This window comes from Medicago truncatula, chromosome 8, assembly GCF_003473485.1.
Source record: "Medicago truncatula cultivar Jemalong A17 chromosome 8, MtrunA17r5.0-ANR, whole genome shotgun sequence".
Taxonomy (NCBI): Eukaryota; Viridiplantae; Streptophyta; class Magnoliopsida; order Fabales; family Fabaceae; genus Medicago; species Medicago truncatula.
In genome coordinates, this window is record NC_053049.1 from 8,343,663 (window position 1) to 8,354,091 (window position 10,429).

The window sequence follows — 10,429 nt, forward strand, 5'->3', positions numbered from 1 at the left end:
TTTTTTTGCAAAGTGGAAGTTTGATCATTTCGAAATTTTGACAAAGTTTTACTTTGAATTTTCCAAAATGTAAATGTATTTTAGCAAATTAAAACTTTGAATTTTTAAAAAGAAATATATATATATATATATATATACAAACTTTGTAGTGGGTGTGAGATTTGTACAGAATTCAGAAGAATTTTTTTATTTTATTTTTAAATATCAGAGACAGTCTTAGATTTTAGGGGGTTTGTGGGTATATGAGTCAAATTCGAGGGGTATATAGTAAAACTTTCTAACAGCTTCAAGCAATGTACTAAGAATCTAAGCCCACAAACTAATTGGACTGCACTCAGCTATTTCAACCCATCAAGGGAGAGGTATGTTCTTTGAAAATCGCTCTTTTCACTTTCGAAATTGTTTTTTCTCCAATTGTCGTTGACCCAGCAACAATTAACCACCGTCGGGCACTATTAAAGTCAGTTGAACAATTAAAAACATACCAACCATAGTTGAAGAAAGGAGCAATTTCAAAAACAAAAAGAGCAATTGTCGAGTTCTTAGGCCTCCACATTGTTCACATACATATTTATTATGGCTACTGCAGGACACTACATAAACTATGTATTTTCTTCCTTAAAAAAAAAAACTATATATTTTCTACTTCATTGCTAAAAAAATCATAGGATGGTACTCTCGTTTGAAGATGCTTGTTTGTGTTGATCAAGAAGAGATTAAGAAAAGGACGGTGCTCCACTGGAGAATCTAGTTAGTGCCAATCAGAAAGAGATTAAGATCTAGTAAAATGCTTTAGTGTTTATTTTATTTTTTTATCAAGACAATGCTTTAGATAATAGCTACTACTTAATTACTACTTTCTACAGTTTCTCTAGCAACTAAAATTACTATATATTATTATTTATTAGTTTCTAGTGTTGTGAATTTCGATTACTCTATTCTTAGAAGTTGTGCTGTGCTATGTTGTTTATTTGCATAAAGATCGATAAGTGATTGTACACATATAAATGCACTTCTTTTGGGCCAAATGTACACATAAATGATGATGCTTTTGTACACACAAGTATAAGAATAATTTTTGAAATGATAGATAAGTAACAATATTAAAAAATATATATAATCTAGCTTAGGGTTTCTATTTAATTCAAACCACAGTATTCTCCTCCAACTTCTCCCAAAAACAACATCACCTTAGGGCTATTTATATGTTAATTGGTCTAACTTTTCATTTTATAATTTTGATAAGAGACTAGCAACAAATTCCATTTCATACCCTCCAAAATTGGGTTTTAGTGCATTCTTTACATTTATATCCAAACTAAGCAATGGATCACAAATTTATTTCATTCCACTTTCTTTTCACGAAAACCATATAATTTTATCAGTCCAAACATACCCTAATCAATATTATAACTATCCTAGCCTTCATATAGTTTAAACTCTAAGCTAGATGAAGGAAAGAAATACAATATAGTTTTTCATTTTTTTCTTCCTTTAATATGTTTATGGTTACGTTGTTGCATGTATGATTGTTAATGCAGATGGGTGCCATCATATGTGCTGCACTACTATGATGCTTTTGCATGTCATTTTATTAAAAATAAATAAATCATTCTTGACTAAACCAAAAGCTAAAAATACATTAATTATTATTATTATTTAAACAATGGCAATATATCACAATAAATAAAGCCACATATAGAGCATGGCGTTTAACCCAAATCCAACCAATACAACTAAAAGAAATATTCATCTTGAGGAATGATCTCTCTCTCTCTTGGTATCCATTTTCTGCTCCCTCTCTTTCTATATATTTTTACTTTTATTTTATTAACTGTGTTACTCTTTGCCATTTCATAGATAATGCCAATTAAAAATAAAAATAAGGGTTCAAAATAAAAACCCAATTTACAACCCAAGAGAGAAAGGAAACCCAGTTGAACCCAACCAACTAGACCCACCAATAAAATTTCCAGGAGTAAAACTTTGTGCCTCAGCAGCACTAGTAATGACCTTAAACCCTTTCCAAGTAACCCTCTTAGAAGTTCCAGCACCAGGACCAGTATTTTGATATTCCCTATAAACCAAAGTATTCAATGCAAAGTTACCATTCCACTCATGCCATCCAACAGGATCAATAACATCACTAATACTACTTTGCATGAAAACTGTTCTTGAATATTCCTTCCAAGGTCTACCAAGATATGTAGGAAAATTTCCCTTCACACCCTCCAAATCTTTAGTTGCACCAATTCTACATTTTTGTATCACAATTCCAGTGTTTTGATTAGGATCAACCCTACCTTGTGCTGTGACCATATTTTTTTGTCCTGAATTAGGTCTTCTAGCATGTATGTCACAATTTTGGAACACAACAGCTGAATTACCAAAGATGAAATCAACTGTTCCTGAAATGAAACAATTTACAAAGAATTGTCTATTGTTGTGAACATATAGTGTGTCTTGGTATGCTATGATGTCACAATTGTAGAATGCTGATAGGTCAGCACCAACTCTTAGGGCCACTGCTTGGTGCTTTGCGGGTCCTGCTGTGTTTTGGAAAGTTATATCTCGTGCTAAAAAGTTTCCTCCCACTATGGCTGCAATCACATGTAAAGAGAGAATCATTAAAAAAAAGTGATTTTAGTTTTTGTTACACTTTCTCATGTTTATTTGGATAGTGAAAATTGACTATACAAAACAAGAGACAAACATTTTTGAAAAAACAATCATGTGGGCACACGCACTTAATGTACTAGCTAAGTGCTTGTGAATAGTGTTTGAGGATGAGTTGTGTTCAACTAATAATATTGTGTGTCACAATTACAACCTCTACTAATTAAGGATGCCTATGAAATGCTAGGATTTGCAAGGTTGACATGATTGTCAATTTTCCTCTAATAGGTCATTTATTAATTTCTCTTAATTGTTAACATTAAGAAGAGAACTCTTGATTGAGAATGAATGTTGTATTAAACTATGGTGGTTAAATAAATTTGAATTAGGGGTACCATAATTAGGATTAGTATGGTTGAATAGGCTTCCAAGTTGAAAGCAGTTGAGTGGTCCAATTGTTAGTAAATGGATCACAAATTTGGTGACAATAACTTCCATATCTATAAGCTATATAGCATAGTAGCATGGCCCTTAAATTTTCATCAGTAAACTACTACTTTCTAAGGGCAAGTTGTAACTTGAGAGGCATGATGAGATAGATAAGTCCAAGTCACAAATGTACAACTATAGCACCAAAGGACAATAATACACTGAATAGCCACATCAACTAGACTTTTCTTGTGCCAATTGTTGTCGTCTTAAACTTGATCTTATCTATAAATATAATTGTGAACGTATTTGTTGAAATTAAATTCTATTTATTTTTAAATAATTTTGTTGCACAACACTTCAAAATATAAAACACCACTTTAATTAAATAGATAAAAAATAAAGACAATTCAAAATTAACATATGCGCCTCAAGAAAATATGAAAATAAAAATTAGCAAAACAATATAGTATTGTAAAGTTTAAAATAAGTTTAAATATTATTTATTTCCTCTTAAAAAAGTTTAAATACTATTTGATTTGACTAAGATTTGATCAACTAGAAAAACCACATATATATTAGAGGACAATTGGAGAAGTGAGATATGCATAAGTTTCTAAGATGTTTTATATGACACAAGATAACGACAGGTGTGAGAAAGATTTGAATGTGAAAGCGAATGGGAGCTTTAGGATAAAATTAAATTAATAGTCAATATGTCATGCAAAGATATGTCTATAATGGAGGGAAGCCATGCATGATTGAAGCATATTAGGAAGCATCATGGAATGTTCATTGCTTGAAAGTTCAAACTTGAAGATGACAACAAAAAGATGAAAGAGACTGATCGAATATATAAAGCTAAATTTGATGAAGATTTGTCTAGCTGTATTCCAACCCCTTTTCTCTATTCAGATGTAACATATTTTTTTTATAAAAAAAAAAAAAAAAAAAGTTATATTCTTTTATACCGGTCTTTTACTCCATCCGTTTTAAAATGAGTGTCGTTTTAGCTAATTGCACATAAATTAAAGAATGAAATAAAATAATCGTTAGACATAACACTTTTACTAAACTGCCCAAGAAAAAGACAAACTTATAGTTGCATTGAAAATTGTGTGAGAGAAAAGTTGGAGTATATATTGAGGGTAAAGTTGAGAGAAAAAAATTAAAGTTGTATTGAAAATGTAAAGTGACATTCATTTTAAAAACAAATTTTTCCAGTTAAAAAAACACTCATTTTGAAACGGATAGAGTATTATATAAAAAAGATAATCACTTTTATACTAGTCTTTTAGATGATGATTAAGTTTGTGATAAAATTCAAAAAATAAACAAGTTAAAGATAGAATATCAAAATTTGTGAACATCTCACATCATGAAAGAGTTTGATCCACAACTTTTGAGCCAAATCAATATATTTATATATTTTTTCTTGAAGAAATTTAAATAAGTTTTGTGAGTAAATTGAAGATAAATTTAAATAGATGAAGTTTCTTTTTAAGTATATTAAATTTTATTTATTTTACTATATATAATATATAAGACAAGGCACGGAGTACAGAGAGCCAATAGTTTTATCAGAAAATCAGACAATAACAGAAGAAAAAAGAACACGAGTGAAACATAAAAATATATAAACTATAAAAATGCATTTGATTTTTTTGAAAAACACGGGTGAACTGCACAATGCACATGGAAATTCTTAAATAAATATATCTTATACTACTACTTACAAGAGCATAAAAAGCAAGAACACAATAAGACCAAATATTTGACCCCAAAAAATAGCCATTTTCAGAGAACACTGAACAACAAACAATCCATGTGAATGCTGACCCATTTGATTGAAAATAGCAACTTGATTGAAGGAAATATATTTTCTTAATTATAATTATAATAATAGTCATGAATGATGAACCTTTTTGACAAAATAATTATCATGAATCTACAGGAATTGTTGTTCATGTTGTCTTACATATGGGGCCACAATAAATCTGAAATTATAGGTGTTAACGCCTTTATATAAAACCTAACCGCAATTTCTTCCTCTACTTGTTAATTAGTCTTACCATATTTAAATACTATTAGGTCCATCCCATGTGAAGTTATCAATCAAGATATTGACTACACCCTATACCTTTTTTTGCCTTAATTGGATTTCAATTTTATTTAACATCTCACAAGTCACACACTCATACTTCAAGTTCAATGAGACATTCATTGGAGTAGCTAAACAAACTTTTTCAATATTTCTAATATTTTCTGATGTCACACAGTCCTATTTTTCTGTATACTATCCCAATATGTTGGACACTTCTTTTTTTTGAGAGAAATAAAAAAATTAATATATATCATTCAAAAAAATATTTCATTTTACAAAAATAATTAGATCACCACTTGAAAAAAAAAATGTAATTTTTTAAAATGAAAATCAAATTCATTTATTAACTATTTAATAAAAAAAAAGTTATTTAAGTTAATACAAGTCTCTTGTAACTTCACTAGAGTCTTAAAAAAATGATTTATTTTAGAACATGCACTCGTTTTCTATGGAAAACATGGTTTTTGTTGGTTTGCAAGAAACTCCTAAACTAAATCCTTGTTTTGTCATTGAAATATGTAAATGAACAAACAAAGCATATTCCGAGGACAGTGTCACACCACATGCACATGCACATGATTTCATTATCCAGGTAGGGACAATCGTTTAAACAAACATTCATCATATACATACGACCGTTACCACATTATTTTTCATTTCTTTTTTGAAAAACCAATAATCAAGTTAAATATGAAAAAGATATCCCCACATAAGCCCAATCATTTTAATTTTTAAAAATTGATGGATAACATACCAAAAAAAAATGCATTATTATGAATATATATAACAGTTAATAAAATGAAAGTGATTGAAGTGAAGAAATACTTACCGACGGTGGCTGAATGAAAAGTGGTGCTTCCATCAACAACATTTCTACTACCAGTAATAATAGTATTAGTTCTACCATCTCCCAAAAACATTATATTAGTTTTCTTCTTTGGCACCTCCACATTTTCTTTATACACCCCAGCTTTTATCTTAATAACATATCTCTTGCTACTCTTCAAAGGAGCAGCAGCCACAGCCTCAGACACTGTCTTAAAGTTCCCACTACCGTCTGCCGCCACCACCACGTCCGCCTTTACGGTCGATCCTTGAAGTAATCTTCTGTCCCCGGCCGATATCCACTCCGGCCAACCCACCCCATTTTCCTCCTCCAATAATTTTCTATTTTTGTTACTTCCCAACACCATATTGGTTTGTTCAAATTCCGCTATGTCTTTGTCTGTCATGTTCTTAGTCATGGCTAATGCATTACTACACATGTGCTCCACGTGAATTTGGCCTTCTTGTAGGACCTTCCTCACTTCCTTATCGGCGTCGTCGTGAGAGAATCCATCCAAACAAGTTACCTGGTTCATCCGGGGAGAGAGACATAAGTGATCACAGACAATTGATGAGAGACTAAAACTACTCCCTCTGTAACAAAATATAATAAAAAAAGTACGCGTATCTAGTCCAAATTTGTCCTAGGCCCAAATACATGTATCTGATCTAAATGTGACCTATGACCAAATACATGTACTTTTGGTCTAGATGTACGTAATTTTTTGCTTATATTTCATTCCAGAATGGTTGAATATCTGTCTACCTATCAACGTTTATAAGTCATAAATGATTTGAGTGAAAAGTAAATAATGTGAACAAACTAACTATTAATATTTGTCGTTAAAAAAAATGTTACCTGATTGGTTATGGCGGAACTTATGAGTGTTTTAAGATCATCAGCATGTTGATAAAGTGTCTTTTTACTCGGGTATAGTACAAGATCATTTTGTGCTTCTTTGAGCTCATCTAGTGTTTCATCAATGGTTTCCAAACAATCATGAAGAGCAATTTTCTCTCTTTTAGTAAGACTTTTTCGCAAAAGAAGTTTTTCGACGGTGAAGTAATTATGTTCAACTGCTCTAGTTGTGATGTTTAGAGACAATGAAATCACATCTTTGTGGTTGGTGATTTTATGAGTTATGTTTGGTTCGGAGGAAATGGCTGAGAAACATAGTTCAGGGTAGAGAGTGGTGGTGCAAGCGGATTTGAGTATGGCGTGAGAATGGTGAGAGAGTGAAAGAGAAGATGAAGCAATGCTGTTGTTTTTGCTTTTGTTGGAGTTTTTGGTTGTTGTTGCAACAATGGCTACTATGGAAGCTACAATGAGAAGGGTTGTAAAGAGGGAGATGAGGAGTTTTTTCTTGTTGCCGGAATTCGAGATTCCGGCGAGGGATTGTTTTATTTTGTTCATGATTGGTTTGAAAGAAAATGTGTTGAAGAGAAGAAGATGGAGGAGGAGGAGAGAAAGGTGTGGTGAAGAAAGAAAGGGGAAAGACAAGTTATTTATATTGTTCGATTTAGAATAAGTATTATTGTTAATTGATATGTTAATTATTATTATAATAACTTTTAAATCGAAAATGTTTTTTTTCCTAAAGTTTTCACTTTACAGGGTAATGTGTATATTAAGTACTGAATGATAAGAAAAGGAATAACATGTGAATAATGTGGGTTTAGAGAAATCCAAAGGCTAGGTACTTCAATTACAATTAGTGCAAAGTGGTGAGGAAAATAGATTTGTACAATCATTGTGTCATTTGTACAATCATTGTGTTAATTTTTATGAAAACTTTTTTTGGTTATAATTTTACTTTTTTTTCTTTATTATTTTGATTTTTATATCAATACTTATATTTTTTGTAAATATATGATTGTCCCATAAATTATCATATAAATGACTGCTCAAATATAATATCTGTTTTTTAAATTATAAGCTTTAAGTTTTTTTATGTGAATTTGTCGAAATAAAAATGTTTTTCATGCGAATAAAAAGGACAGACAAGAGTTTTGATTTCTAGTAAGATGTACTCAAGTTTGATTTAGATTGAATGACAATATAAGAGAAGACATCCCAGAGTTTTGATTCCTATGTAGATTTATTTACTCAACTTGATTTAAAAAGTGACAACATGAATTATGTATATTTTTGGTGAAAATTAGGGGTTTGAGACTGATTAGTTGTTTTAAGAATGTGAGTCTCATCCTCCTGTCTCACAATAATTATTTTGTCCTAAGTCAAGATTGTTTGGACGATATGATTTAGATTTCATAGGTTATGGGCTCATTTAATTTATAATAACACATTAACTTATCGATTTGAAGGATTAGTCTCTTTTTTAATTATGCTTAATAAAATCTAGGCAGCTAATAAAATCCGCCTCCGTCCAGACCCGGCCACCCACGTCTGAGATTTAACGGGAAAAAGCCGATTTAATTGGATGTGGGTGCGAGTGTGGGGGAAATTTGGATTTTTAGTACGGAGATGGGGGATGCTTATACCCACCCCGCTTTTTGAAATTTAATTTATTAAATTTTATAATCTTATTTCCATAAGCACCAACCTATTTTAATATATTATTACTCTTTAGAAACATATTTATTATAATTATTTTGCTCTTTTGAAAAAAGTTTATTAGACCTTTAATTATTAATATAATTATTGTTTTTTGTTGCTATGAAAAAAATAAAAAAATATGCATTCTTTAAATATATTTTTTAAAAAATAGAGTTTTTCGCGGATGGGGGGTGGGGTTGGGTGTTCAACTTTTACCTCCTATATAGTTTGGGGACGGGGGCGGATGCATGGAAGCGGGGGCGGGGACGGGGATGTTTAAACACGCCCTCGATCCGCCCCATTGTCATGCTTAATAAAATCAATCAATTAAACTCAAGTAGTTAGTAAACGACGAATTGTTCGTGAGTACTTAAATTTCATTGTTAGGTTAAATAATTTTTGGTCAAAAGTCTCTTTCCCTAAAAATTGTAGGGTTTAACATTAACTACAAAAATTAACAATGTTGGTAAAAGATGTCTAATCTTACAATAATAATGTTGATTTGCTTCGATTTGTGACTTCTATGGACAATTTTTGTCATTGTTTTTCTTTTAAACTCAGTATCCGATCTAAGGATCAACTAATCCGAGGAGATCAATCCCACCGTCCACTTGCGGTGACCCCATTTCTCTGTATGGACTTGCCCACCAAAATTGGCACCAGAGGAAATCGAACTTGAGACCCTGAGAGAAGCAAACTCTAAGATCTCAAGACAACCACTAGGCCAACCCCAAATGGAAAGTTTTTTTGTCTCTGAAATTGTATTTCTTAACTTTTAATTGGAAAGAAGAAATTACATTATTTTTTTACAATAAGAAATTACATTTTTTAATTGTAGTGTTTTAGTCTTTTTTAATATTAATTAATATTAATATTCCTTTTTTATTATTAACTAGTGTATTTACCCGACGTTGTTCCAGTTAGACATATTCAAGAAGATAAAAAAATTATAAGTATGATATCCGCAAATAAAATTTATCACAGATTGGTATAGGATGAATATCTTAATAAATACACACAAATATAATAAAATATACCATATTATAAATATTCGTAAAGTTATAGATGCACATACAGATAAAACTAATTGGATTTAATAAAAATATTAACACATATAGAATAAAATCTATTTTTATGAATTTTTGTTATTTCTGTTACATAAAATATTAGGAATTCAATGAAAAAGTTAAGTAAAATATTGGGTTAATACTTAATAGGTCTTTACCCCCTGTAATATAGGTAATTTCCGGTTTTCCTCCCTGTAAAATTTTTTATTTTGATTTAACCCCCCTGTAAAATATTTTTGTTTTGATTTACCCCTCTAATAGGCCAAACAAAAATGAAAATTTCTTAAAAAATAAAATAAAAAAGTCAAGTAAAATATTGAATAGATAAGATCAAAATTTTGTTGAGATATTTATGTCAATTCAAATATTGATTTTAAAAAATAGAAAAATAATAAAAATATTACAAATAAACGTGAAAGTGACACGTGGCATAAAAAAACCTTACTTTATATAATATTATTGATTTTGTACTAGAATACAATAGTATCAAGGCTAAAGTGCACTTTCCCCCCTAACTTTTAAAAAGTTGCAATTTTAGCCCCCTATGTACAAAAACTATAATTTTGGCCCCCTAAGATTTAGCCCCTTTGCGTTTTTGGTCCTTTTGCCCAATTTTGACCCAATCAACGCTTGTTGGCATACCACATGTGTAATTACAGATTTAAAATAAAATAAAAAATGTCACCTATTGATTTGTTGAATTAAAAAAAATAAAAAAGAGAAAAGGAAAAGGATGGGGCACGTGATTGTTCTCTCCCAAACAACATCTGAGATTCATCTCCACCAACTAACTCCTCAATGCATCACAACAAAAACAGATTCAGCAAGGGT

At 30.6% G+C, this 10,429-nt stretch overlaps 1 protein-coding gene across 1 annotated transcript; it reads right to left on the reverse strand.

Annotated features, from left to right (window-relative positions):
* Positions 1-1,632: 1,632 nt before the first annotated feature.
* On the reverse strand, positions 1,633-7,450 carry LOC11445926 (pectinesterase). Its single transcript, XM_003627410.4, has 3 exons — positions 6,834-7,450; positions 5,979-6,501; positions 1,633-2,600 (listed from the first exon to the last, which is right to left on the reverse strand). Exons 1-3 carry the CDS (start codon positions 7,386-7,388, stop codon positions 1,909-1,911), a joined length of 1,770 nt encoding a protein of 589 aa, XP_003627458.1. The 5' UTR covers positions 7,389-7,450; the 3' UTR covers positions 1,633-1,908.
* Between the last annotated feature and the right edge of the window lie 2,979 nt (positions 7,451-10,429).